This window comes from Cricetulus griseus, chromosome 7 (genome assembly GCF_003668045.3).
Source record: "Cricetulus griseus strain 17A/GY chromosome 7, alternate assembly CriGri-PICRH-1.0, whole genome shotgun sequence".
NCBI lineage: Eukaryota > Metazoa > Chordata > Mammalia > Rodentia > Cricetidae > Cricetulus > Cricetulus griseus.
In genome coordinates this window covers 98,433,317-98,446,185 of record NC_048600.1, presented here as the reverse complement: position 1 = coordinate 98,446,185, position 12,869 = coordinate 98,433,317, and the positions used below count along the sequence as shown (strand labels likewise).

Below are 12,869 nucleotides of genomic sequence, written 5' to 3'. Positions count from 1 at the left end.
GGCTGGGAATTTCAAATGAAACAAGATCCATCTTCCACCTTGGTTGAGGCTTGAAAACACGCTAACTTATAGAAGCTAGTCACAAAGGATCACATTTTGTACAGCTTAATTTTATATGGCTAGATAGACAACTAAAGAGAGAAAGTAAATGAATATTTCTTAACTGGGGTGTTGGAGGGATGTGAAGATTGCTAGATATATCTATGAATTTTTAAGGTGATAAAAATGTATTAAAATTGGTTGCAGTGGTACTATGCTGAATATACTAAAAAACATGGTGGCAATCACTAGCCCTCAAGTGAGACAGGAGAATTGCTAGGAGTTTGAGGCCAGTTTAGGTTACCAACATGTCTCAAAGAAAGAAAGCAACAGAGCTGAGGAAAAGGCACCTGTCTGTATAGTCATTGGTATTAAAACTCTATGGACAAGTTAAACAGCACATTAGTTAAACACTAAAGGGAACTAGTGAATTTGAAGATAGAGATAAGTTTGAGCGGGGAGCTAGAGAGATGGCTCAGTGGTTAGGAATGAATACTGTTCTTCAGAGGACCTGAGTTTGGTTTGCAGCACCCATGTCTGGTGACTTACAACCAACCACCTGTAACTCCAGCACAAGAGGAATGCAACACCTTGCCTCTGTAGGTTTCTCACATGCATATACCCACACTCAGATACATAATTAAAAATGATAAACATAAACCTTTTTTTTTTTTTTTTAAGATGTGTGGGTTGTAAGGGAGAAGCAGGTATAATAGGCAAGTAGTTTACCTTGTGTTTAGTGGGCTGGGCTGCGAACAGATAACCAGATGTTACCATGGATAGAAAATTAGAGAGGTGAGAGATTTTCAGGGACTTTATGTACTCTGTTCAGCGAAAATTAACCATGTGCACACAGAAGGGAAAGCACTGCTACAGTAAGAACATGATTTTTGTGTGTGTGTGTGTGTGTGTGTGTGAGAGAGAGAGAGAGAGAGAGAGAGAGAGAGAGAGAGAGGAGAGAGAGAGAGAGAGAGAGAGAGAGAGACTGGAGGCTAAGAGGGTTGGTGTAGGAATGGGAGGAGAGGGAGGGAGGTGGCAGTGAGAGATTGAGTCTTATAGACCATAATGAGGACTTTTTTGAGGAGATTAGAATACAGTGGGTATTCATGCCCAGTGGTGGTGGCGCATGCCTTTAATCCCATCATTTGGAAGACAAAGGCAGACAGATCTCTGAGTTGGAGGCCAGCCTGGTCTACAGAGCTAGTTCTAGAACAGCCAGGGCTGTTACACAGAGGAAACCCTGACTCGAAAAACAGAAAGGGAGAGAAGAGAGATCAGTCAGATCCTCTGGAGCTGGAGTTAACAGGAGTTTGTAAGCCACCCAGTGTGAGTACTTAGAGCTGAATTTGGGTCCTGTTGAGGAACAGCAAATGCTCTTAACTGCTGAACCATTTCTCGAGCCCCAAAACTCTTTGATTGTTTTTGTGGTTTTACTAGTACTTTCTGTCAATATTGTAATACATGTTATGTTTTTTATATCACTTTTAACTAAAAACAAACAAACCACTAGACTCTATTTATGTGTATTGCAGATTTCATGCAGAAAGAGCCATTGGTATCATTACCCACATCCTACCTGAAGATCATCTTCTTTTGGCTTCTTCAAAGAGGGTGAAAGGTACCCTTTGTAATCTAGTCTGAGATGACTGTAAATTCAATATGTGGCATAAAGTTTGGCTGTTAGATTATATATGACTACTGAAATAGTTCCCTCAACTCTTTCATATATCGTTGTTTGTTCATTTTACTTTCTTCTTCCCTCCATCCCCTTCCTTGGAGTAATATAGAAGAGTAATGCAGACGATTCCACAGTAACATAGGACTGACAAGGGTTCCCAGAGGGTTGGCTTACAGTGCTAGCCCTCTTTTTAACCCCAACTTTTAAGTGTTCTTGCCAAATTCCCCCTTTGCTTTTTTAAGTTGTCTGCCCATCCTCACCAGTGCTCTTCCTTCACTTACTGCCATGATTCTGTTGAGACGGGATCACCCTTGTGATAATTATGTGAATGCAGATGAGTCTTTTGCTCATTCTGGATTATCTTCATTCAGTAGTGCCAGCCATGAAGTTAGATAGGAGAAAAAAATAAGTTACACAAAGCCTCACTAATACTGAATCACCATTGTGTTGATTCTTTTAGTTCCTTCTTTCTTTGAGTAAGATATTAAAGGGCCAGTGAGATGGCTAAGGGAGTAAGCCTTATAACCTTAATTCAATACCCAGTATCCACATAAATATAGTAGGAAAGAACTGGCTACCACCAGATTGTTTTATCACCTCCATTTGAATGTTGTGGCACAAATTCACCCCCACCTTCATCCCCCACCCACATAATAAATAAATATTGGAGAAAGTAACTTCTAGCCTTATGTTTTCTCCTGCTGTGTCCTGAACATTTTCCTATCACAGTACACATAGGCGTGTACTTCCTTTTAAGTACCTTAATCTCCTCTGGAATTGAAACTGCTTTAAACCTTCTTTTCTTAAGGTGACTGCCTTTTCACTGCCTCTGTATAATGCCAAGACGTAAAATGAGCTGACAATGTCTGTATTCTTAGGCCTTATATGGCCTTGGAAACCTTGGGTGGAACCTTGAAATTGAAATGTCTTCTGACCCAATTGGGTTGGTAGAGTAAGAGGCAACACTTTGTCAGTTATGTTTGGTTAAAGGTTATGTTTCATAAAGGGTGCTTTCAGAATTGTCAGAAGTGCTTAGAGCACTCCTCCATAGTTTTACTTCTAGCATTCACTTTTTCTTTTTCTTTTTTTCTGGTTTGGTTTTTTGAGACAAGGTCTCATGTAGTCCGGGCTGCCCTTAAAGTTGTCCTGCAGCCAAGGCTAGCCTTAAACTCCCAACCCTGCTGCCTTGGCCTCCCAGTTGCTCACGTAGGCATTCATCACCATTTGCAGGTGACCATTTACTTTTAAAATCAAATTTCCATCTATAAAATGTAGCATGCTATTACAATAGAAGCTGATTCTGAAAAATAATTTAAGGTAAACCATTTTTCCTCCATTTGAATGAATGTACTGTGTAAATAGAATGACTTTTCCAAAAGTATACTGTTGAATTAGAATAGTTTGGCTTAGCACAATGGCACACACATGGAATCCCAACATTAGAAAGAAGTTAAAGGAGAAGGATTGCCATGAATTCAAAGCTAGTTTGGGCTATATATCGAGAGCCCAACTCAAAAAAAAAAAGAAAGGAAAAGAAATAAGAAAAAAAAGAAACCAACCTCAAATGTCGAAGGCTTTGATCTTGGCCAGTTCTAAACTACAGTCAGTTACGTATTCAGTAAATACTACAGTCTTTAATTTTCAGTTGGATATTTGGCCCTTTAGAAAATGGATGCTAAGTTTCCTAACTTAACTCTTTGTTCGTTCAGCACTTATTTTAGAGGAGATCGCGATTGACTGTCATAACAAAGAGACAGAACAGAGGCTGCTTCAGGAAGCACATGACTTGCACTTGTCTTCACTCCAGCTAGCTAAGAAAGCTTTCGGGGAGTTTAATGTACAGACTGCAAAACACTATGGCAACCTTGGAAGACTTTATCAGTCAATGAGAAAATTTAAGGTAAAGGGGGCTTATATTCTTTTATCTCTAAATGATTAGTAAATTTAAAATAATAAATCTAGCTAGGCAGTGGTGGCGCACACCTTGAATCCCAGCACTTGGGAGGCAGAAGCAGGTGGATCTCTGTAAATTTGAGGCCAGCTTGGTCTACAGAGTTCATTCCAGGACAGGCTCCAAAGCTACACAGAGAAACCCTGTTTGGAAGAAAAAAAAAACAAACAAAACAAAATAACAACAACAAAAAAATGTGCCAGTAAGGCTTTTTTTATTAACTGCTTTTGGAAAAGGTATGGGATGTTGTTTGATCTTACTACCTGATGGCAATCATAACCTGCGGTTGACATTTAGAACAAACTTGCTCATTGAGTAGAGTTGTTGTCCTTAGAAAAAGTGCGATCTAATGTTCCATTTGGCTTATTTTTCAGGAAGCTGAAGAAATGCACATAAAAGCAATTCAGATTAAAGAGCAGCTTCTTGGTCAAGAAGATTATGAAGTAGCCCTTTCGGTGGGACATTTGGCATCTTTATATAATTATGACATGAATCAATATGAAAATGCTGAAAAACTATATTTGCGATCTATAGCAATTGGTATGTTACCTTTACATTTTTCTTAGGTGTCCCAGAGCGTGCCCACATTGTTATATGCTGCACAAGGGAAATGTTGACACTGACAAAGTTAGTGCTTCACAAGACAGAACTGACCACAGCCGTTTAGAATACTCCTGTCAAGGCTCTTCCTCAGTATTGAAGTCATTAGTGATATGTGGCTATAGGTAAAAGTCACTACGTTGAGGTGTTAGTCCAGCTGCTGTCCCTGCTCCTTTTGCCGTCTGGAGGTCTCACATCTTTAACATAATTAGGTTTGCCTGTTTTTGACCTTGATATTAAGTGGAGACTATCTTTCTTAGTGGGTTAACTGATGTGTTGCTAGTCCCTTGGTAGTTTCCATAACTTACATTATATTGGATTTGGGTGTCATTGTTTATCTAGTCTACATTTAATGAACATGAAGAGCATTTGAATTGTTTCCATTTGACTGTATTATCATCTCATTGTATGAAATTGCTGTTACGGTTCTTGCCCATTTTTATATTGAATTGTCAGGCATTGTTGACTTAGGAAATTCTCCATGTACTATAACTATTGAACCCTGTTGGTTGCCTGTGATAGATACAGAGGTCTCCTCTTGTGCTGTGGCCTGTTTTCTTGAGAGCACATTGGGAAGTACAGTTTATTTCACTTCATTTTATTTTTGTTTATTGATGCAGGGACTCATATAGCTCACTCTGGTATTGAACTCCTGACCATTTTGTTTCCTCCTAATGCTTGGATCACAGGGATATGCTAGCACGCCTAGCCTAAGAACTCCTTGGTATTAATAGACTGCCTTGAAGTACTTGTTAGTACCTTTTGTATTTAGTTTGAGTGAGTTTTTCCTACCAGTTATGAAAATACTCTTCTAAAAGATCATCTTCTGGACACTCTACTTAACCATTCACTTTTAGATCTGCAATCCTAAAATTAACTCGTTCATGGTACAGGAAAGGAATCAAATTTCACTTTTTCCAAGCACATATAGTTGACCCACTCCCTTTTCTTCAACAGATTGTCCTTTCCCCCATTGCTGTCTCTGTCACAAATCGTGATCCATATATTTATGTGTTAATCATTGTAAATTGTCTTACTTGATCAATCTCTGAGTGTGAAATACTAATGTTCTGAAAAAAATCACGAATTCATAGGCAACTACTTTCCTAGTGATGTGTAGTTTCCTTAATTTCTTCTACATAGTTACCACCCACCTGGTTTGGGTGACCAATCTCTCATGTCTTATTTTTCTATGTATTGTTTTACACAAAGATTATAAAATATTTTATCCTCCCTTGCTTAAATGAAATAAGCATATTGTAGATAGTCTCTATAGTTTGTGTTCTATTTTGTTTTTTTCTGTTTCTGTGACAAAACCACCACGACCAAAAGGAACTTGGAGAGGAATTGGTTTATTTTATTATACACTTCCAGGTCATAATTCATCATTGGAAATAAGTCAGGGCAGTAACTCGAGGCAGGAACCATGGAGAAATGCTGCTTGCTGACTGTCTCTCTGCCTCATGCTCAGCTAGCTTTCTTACATAGCTCAGGATACTACCTGCCTAAGGATGGTCCTGCCACAATAGCCAGGGTCTCTATATCAGTCATCAGTCATAACATCTTTCACAGACTGGCTAATCTGATCTAAGCACTTCCTCAATTGAAGTTTCTTCTTCCCAAGTGACTAGGTTTTAATCAGCTTGACAAAACAAAATTTAGCACATTTTATTTTAAAAACAAAACTATCCAGGAATGGTGTAGCACACGCTTTTAATCTCAGCGTTGTTTGAGGCCAGTCTATTCTACAGAGTGAATTCCAGGACAGCCAGGCAGGGTTACATAGAGAGACACTATAAATCTCCATATTATTTTAAGATGTTCTTAAAAACATTATTCCTTAAACCTGAAATTTGGGGCTGATAAGATGGCTCATCAGGTCAAGGCAGCTGCCACCAACCTACACAACTAGAATTCTACATCTGGAACTCATCTGATGAAAGGAGAAGAGACTCCTGAAAGTTATCTTCTGACCTCCACACACAAGCGCACACATAAATGCACACACACATACTTGAATTAATTACAAACATTTTTACAAACCCTATAAAATTTATTTTAGCATTTCTAGTAAAGCCAACTCCTTTACATCTTAGAGATACTGCATGGATGTGAATGATTTAAGAGGCAATGATACAGAGACTATAGTTTTTCCTTCCATGGGACTAAAACCCAGCCAGCCTGTTTAAAGAATTAAACTTGTATTGAAATCAAAGCAAAAAATTATTGTACATTATTTGATCTGTTTGTTTCTTATGTTATTTTAGGGAAGAAACTGTTTGGTGAAGGCTACAGTGGACTAGAATATGATTACCGAGGCCTCATTAAACTTTACAACTCAATTGGAAATTACGAAAAAGTGTTTGAGTATCACAATGTTCTGTCTAACTGGAACCGGTTGCGAGATCGACAGTATTCAGTGACCGATGCCCTTGAAGACGTCAACAGCAGCCCCCAGTCCACCGAAGAAGTGGTGCAGTCCTTCCTGATGTCTCAGAATGTTGAGGGACCAAGCTGCTGAGGGACAGCCTCAGCTAACAATTACCTTTTCCCAGATTCCGGGGAATTCATACTGTGAAATCAAAACCATGTTGTTTTGGGGCTGGTATTTGCATTGAAACACTGGTCCAGTCCATTGAAGACCCTATTTCGGGTAGTCCTGTATTGCAGTTCCTGTAGAATAAGCATATATTGAGTTATATCAGCATGTGCCGCGTGTGTAAGTAGTCCCACATTCTCATCCCATTAGAACAACAGGAAACCTTTCCCCCACCTTTTTAAAAAAATAATTCATTTTTCAGAAAGCCTGAAAGAAAAAAAAAGAACCCCTAAATAAAACTATTTAAGAGTTTAAAAGAGTTGCATTCTTATTATGTAAGGATGATTTTAACAACTTTTTAACATAATTCTTCCATGTGGAGGTATTCAATACTGTATTGTAAAGAAATTTTATGGAAAACTCTTTATATGCAGTATAGAAAAGTAACACAGGTACTAATAAAAGGGGGGCATCCTAATGTAGACTTGGCTATCTTTCCCAGATCGGTGCATACAGCCATTCTAGAACTGTGTTTCAGGGAAGGACTGCTGTCAGATTTATCTGACTGGACCAGTGTTGATCTGTCAGTCACACACCAGGTGGACCAGCAGCTCAGCTCTTACTCTGTTTTTGGTACAACAGTGAGATGCCCTAACAGGACCAGAAGGCTCTAAAAAGACCAGGCAACTGTGGAAAGTGGTTATTTGGACCAGGGGCTTTAGGTTATTATTTTAGTCACTGTACTTGCCTTTTCCAGTAGAATAATTGCAATTAGATAGAATGCAAAGTATTACAGGAAGAGTTTTATTTGTACCATAGATACCAAACTATGGGATTTGGGCAATGTCAGTGGCAAATCTTTAGTCAAGGCAATGTCATAAGCAAGTCTGTAACTATCTGCTGCGGCCACCCTTGTTTTAATATTTGCCCTAATACTCCATGTTGCTAACAAACATACTGGCTAAGAGTCACGAAATAACTCATGTCCAGATGAAAATTTTAGGTTTACTCTATGTTTGTGGGTATTAAGAAGACTGAATGCACAAAAATAAGTCTTTAGAATCCTTCATTTTTATGGGAAATAATAATACAACTAGTCATTTTAACTGAAACCCAGGAGTCTAGTGAACAGATCCTCCACCTGTAATGTCTGACTTTCTAATTGTTTAAAACTAGCCAGGTTATTTAATGTGGAGCAAATACTCAATTACTAAGTTATGATGTGTAACAAAAAGAAACAAAAAGGTCTTTTGCTGTTACCTCAGTTCTTAACACAGTGGCCTGTCTGGTGCCTCTGTAGTTAAAGAGTCTGGGCTTCTACCCTGATGGCTCCTGACTTGGCTGTTAGACACCCTGCTTCTGGCAATGCTTGGAGTAGTGTGTAGGTTGAGTGAGTGTGTGTCAAATTCTGTTCTTTAGCATGCTTGTTGGTTAAGGGGAAAACAAAGTTATCATGTAGAGTACAGAAATATTAGAAACTTCAGAACTTATCAAACATTTTTAACTTCCCAGTTTTAACTTTGTTTGAAACTGCTAATTGCAGTCTTAGTAATAAATCTGTGCATTTAGGTCTTTAGGAAGGAACTTACTGGGGACGTACCCAGGTAGATGAGGCAAGCTCACACCCTAAGATAAGAGCTTTGAATTCAGAGATGAATTTATTCATTCCTCTAACTGAATTTCTTTATAAATTCTTCAAAGAATAAATCAGCACACTTGCAGTTTATGCAGCTGGTTACTCCAGTTAATTGCAGTCTGTTGTTCAGTGGCACCCTTTACTACCAAGTAGGCTTTGTGACCAGGAGCAACATTTCTAAGTTACCCAGCTCCAGCTGCACGGGCCTATATATTTAATACCTCCAAAGACATTGTCAAGATAGGCTTTGTATACTATTATTGGCCATTTAGAGCCCTGTGGTTATGTTTGTGGTATAGGAATGTCGTGCTAAATTGTTTTTCAATAAATATTTTGAAACTTAAGTTTCTACATGAATTATTTTTATTTAATCTGAATTTTTGGTGTTATGCATATACAACATTTTGTATAGTCAGATAACTTAAGGACTCATCCCCCTTAACTCAGTTTAAGCTTAACTCATACTTGGTGATAAAGTAACAAGTTTAGAAGCCTGTGGTCACAGGGTGATAATGTCAGATGACAAGCCCCCACCCCGGTATCATTATTGCCAAGTTTCTCCATCTTACCGTTCCTTTAATATAGTTTTCTCTAAGTTCATAAAAATTAATCTAATTCCTATCCTCTAGCAATCTGTTTAGTGTTTTTTGTTGGGGGGTTGTTTGTTTTTGGGTTTTGGTTTTGGTTTTTTGTTTGTTTTTCTTTTTTTCATGACAGAGTTCCTCTGTGTAGCCCTTGTTGTCCTGGAACTCGATCTGTAGACCAGGCTGCCCTAAACTCAGAGATCCCCCTGCCTCTGCCTTCCGAGTGCTGGGATTAAAGTCATGCACCACCATCACCTGGCACAGTCTGTTCTCTTAAGTGGTATGACTTGATATGTCCTGATTCTACTGAAAATTAATTCCCTAATAATTCCAAGTGTGGGACTTATCCCTTAGCAAGAATGTTTAGGATGAAGTAGTAAGAGGAATGCTACCATGATTTGAATTTTAAAATTAAAGTGGGGGTATGATAGCATATGTCTATAATCTCAGTATTCAGGGCACTGAGGGAGGAAGATACTAAGTTCCAGGCAGAGAGATTCTTCCTCAAACAAAAAGGAAAAATTGAATAAAGTTTACCTCACAATAATCAATAGCTTGCATGTAATTTTAAATAAGGGCCTATGATCTCACACTCCCCTGAGTTCTCTTTTTCCTAAAGCCTGGTGCTACTCCAGCTGGGAGCGTTGGGAGTTTGTGCATATGACACAGGGGAGTCACTTGCATTCAGTTTAATAGCATCAACGGGGATTTAGTACATATTTATGGGTCTTCAAACTAGACTTCAACTTGAGGAATTGGACCCTTTCTTCATCAAATCTACATTCTTTTGTAAAGACCAACTCAACAGTACCCTGCCCGGGTATTCCTGCATTGTCCTAAACCAGGAGAAGCGTTCATAGTTGTTAAGTACAGGAAGCTGCTTGGTGGCACAAGCTTTAATCCCAACTACTCGTGGAGACTGAGACAGGAAAATCACTTATCAGCCAGGACAGCCTAGTGAGATCCTGTCTCAGGAAATCAAATAGAAGAGCAGCAGCTGTGAGGTTCCAAGTCTTGAGCCTACCATTGACTTGTCTTTATAGTTCAAACAGCTGTGCCTAAATATGATGCAAGCTTTGGACAAAACTTGGCAAATTCAAAGGATGGTTTGCTAAGTAACAGGTGTTGTTAACTGCCACTTATTTTTTTATGTTTTCCCCTAGGGTTTTTGGCCTTGCTGCCTCCAGTCTTCTTTTTATGGGTTAGCAGAGTTACTACTGGAAAAATTCTTATTTATAATTACTGAATTTTTAAGAGTTTTATTTTTGTTTTAAAGATTAACACTTCTTTCACCTCTTGGCTTTAGAGGACCTCAAATTACCTGAATTAAAAAAAGAAAGAAAGATTTATTTTAAATAGAACATTTGAAGTAGTCTACAGATATTAAGGCTAGTAGTTTGTTTGTCCCCAAATCTCAGGAATGTTTTAGGCAAAAACCAACTTTTATCCTGACGGTGATTTGAAGGCGTGTGTTTTAGGATTTCTTAACACTGTTGTTATTTGCAGTTCTAGGCATCTATAGCATGAGTGGCCTTAATGAGTTTGTTGAAGTGCACATGTTTTTGGAAAGTAAAATTTAAGATTAAATATATTATGCTATATATAGATATCTAGAAAACTTGGTTGTGGTGCACAAAGTGTTGGATCACTGAATGGAAGGTACCATTTATATGACATCACTCTGTTTCTGTATATTCCTTTTATGGGAAAATATGTTGCCATGGTGACTAAAACTTTTCAATTTAGTTTTATTATGTGAATGAATGCTACATTTTATTAAATATTACCAGGTCAGTACTATTTTTATACCTTATTAAGCAACAGGGGTTATGATTTAATAGGCTCAATAAAAAAATCCCTTAATGGAATAATTACAAATGAATCACTAATATTCTTTACAGAAAAACCCCCACTACTAGTGCCACAGGAATTTCTATAGAAATATCTAAGGTCATTAATAGATTTCGAAAACAGTTCATTGAGTCAGACAACCTTTCATACCATTCTCACCTACTTGTAGCACCCACCGTTATTTGTAACTATAAAACCACACTAAGTATGTTTGTAACCAGCATTGTGATATACTCTGTACTTGTATTGCTAAATGAATTATTGACCTAATAAATAGTGTTCCTGCATTCATAGTGTATATTTCCAGTTGAGTTGTGATTGCTTTGGGTTGGAATTCAGGGCTTTTTAATTTTGTATACTCTTCTTACTGGAGAACCATGTGAGAGAAACTTGACCCTAGAACGAAAGTGTTCTTGTTCAAGAAAATGAAGATGTGCTGCAGAGACTCAGGGAGACAGCATTGGGAACCATGCTCATGGCAGCCTCTGGAAATGACAGCTTTAGTGCAGCCTCTGGAAATGACAGCTTTAGTGCAAGGGAGAGCAGCCATCACACATCAATAGCTTCTGACTATAAAAGGCTGTGGGTGGTTAAGAGACCTTGTAGAGTCAGCTGAAAGATTCAGTTCCAACTGCCCCTCAATGTAAGAATTTGAGTGTATCATTCTAATCCCCCGCCTTTTCCTCACATGAAGGAGTAAGCTGTGCTCTTTTTGTTGTTTGTTTGTTTGTTTGGTTTTGGTTTTTTTGTTGTTGTTGTTTTTGAGACAGGAATTCTCTGTGTAGCCATAGCTGTCCTGGAACTCGCTCTATAGACCAGACTGGCTTCGAACTCAGATCCATCTGCCTCTGCCTCCCGAGTGCTGGCATTAAAGGTGTGCCACCACCCCTGGCAGGGATTGTTCTTTTAAAAAGTACTCTACCATGAGACAGTTAAAAGAATTACAGGAAATGAGACCACATTTTAAATGTTTTGAAATGTATGTGTGAGTGTGTGCAACTTTTGTGTGCAGGTATCTTGCGGGGAGTAGAAGAGAGGGTATCAGGTCCTCTGGAGCTGGACTTCATCAGCTCATTGTGGGATGTCCCAAGGTGAGGATGCTGGGAGTCAAACTCAGGTCCTGGAAGAGCAGCTTCTAACCTACTTCACTAACTTTTGAGCCATCTTGCCTGCCAAATGCCTCATTTTGAAATAACGTAAAGCCAAGTGCGTTGGACAAAAAAAAAAAAAAAAAAAAAAAAAAAAACCTGCTTTCCCTTTTCCCTTGTGTTTTGATGCTTGCTTCCTTAGTGGTAGTAAATGTATTTTTGTCCTTCCGCATGAAGTTTGGATTGTCACAATTCTGAGTGTGGCATTTTATTTCGAACTTAAAGCACATCATACGTTTCTCAAAGCTGGTAATCAGGCTGCTTTCAGCTTGTAAACTTTATTGATTTCTGCATTATCTAACATAATATATAGCTTACTCTGTGACAGACACATGTAACAAACTCAGTGTGTTAACAAACCCAGATAAACTCAAACACTATTATAGATTTAAAAAAATTCAAGATCATCTGGGGCATAGCTCAGTGGTACAATGTGAACTTAGAATGCCCAAGGCTCTGAAGTCAATTCCCAGCACTGCACCCGCTCTCTCAAGAGAATAGAAACACCTGTTAGGATAGTTCTTTTAAAACAAGAGTCACTGGGTGGTGGTGGCCCACGCCTTTAGTCCCAGCACTCGGGAGTCAGAGGCAGGTGGATCTCTCTGAGCTTGAGACCAGCCTGGTCTGCAAGAGCTCTAGCTCCAGGACAGCCTCCAAAGCTACAGAGAAACCCTGTGTACAAAAAAAACAAGTGTCAGGATTAGGTCCCTGTGCACCGTTGTAAAACATGACATGGTAGATGTTACAGAAAACAATATGGAGTGTCCTCTAAAGAGTGTATACATTTACCATGTGATCCAGTGGTTCTACGGAAACATTTCAAACCAACATCTGGATGTGATG

General features: G+C 38.7%; 1 protein-coding gene across 1 annotated transcript in view; it reads left to right on the top strand.

Moving 5' to 3' along the window:
* Positions 1 to 11,176, top strand: part of Appbp2 (amyloid beta precursor protein binding protein 2) — a 44,364-nt gene extending 33,188 nt beyond the window's left edge. Inside the window, exons 10-13 of the mRNA XM_027426391.2 lie at positions 1,572 to 1,657; positions 3,427 to 3,617; positions 4,043 to 4,208; positions 6,536 to 11,176. Of these exons, the coding sequence (XP_027282192.1) occupies positions 1,572 to 1,657; positions 3,427 to 3,617; positions 4,043 to 4,208; positions 6,536 to 6,789 (697 nt within the window). The 3' untranslated portion in view covers positions 6,790 to 11,176. The remainder of the gene's footprint in view (positions 1 to 1,571; positions 1,658 to 3,426; positions 3,618 to 4,042; positions 4,209 to 6,535) is intronic.
* Positions 11,177 to 12,869: the final 1,693 nt, after the last annotated feature.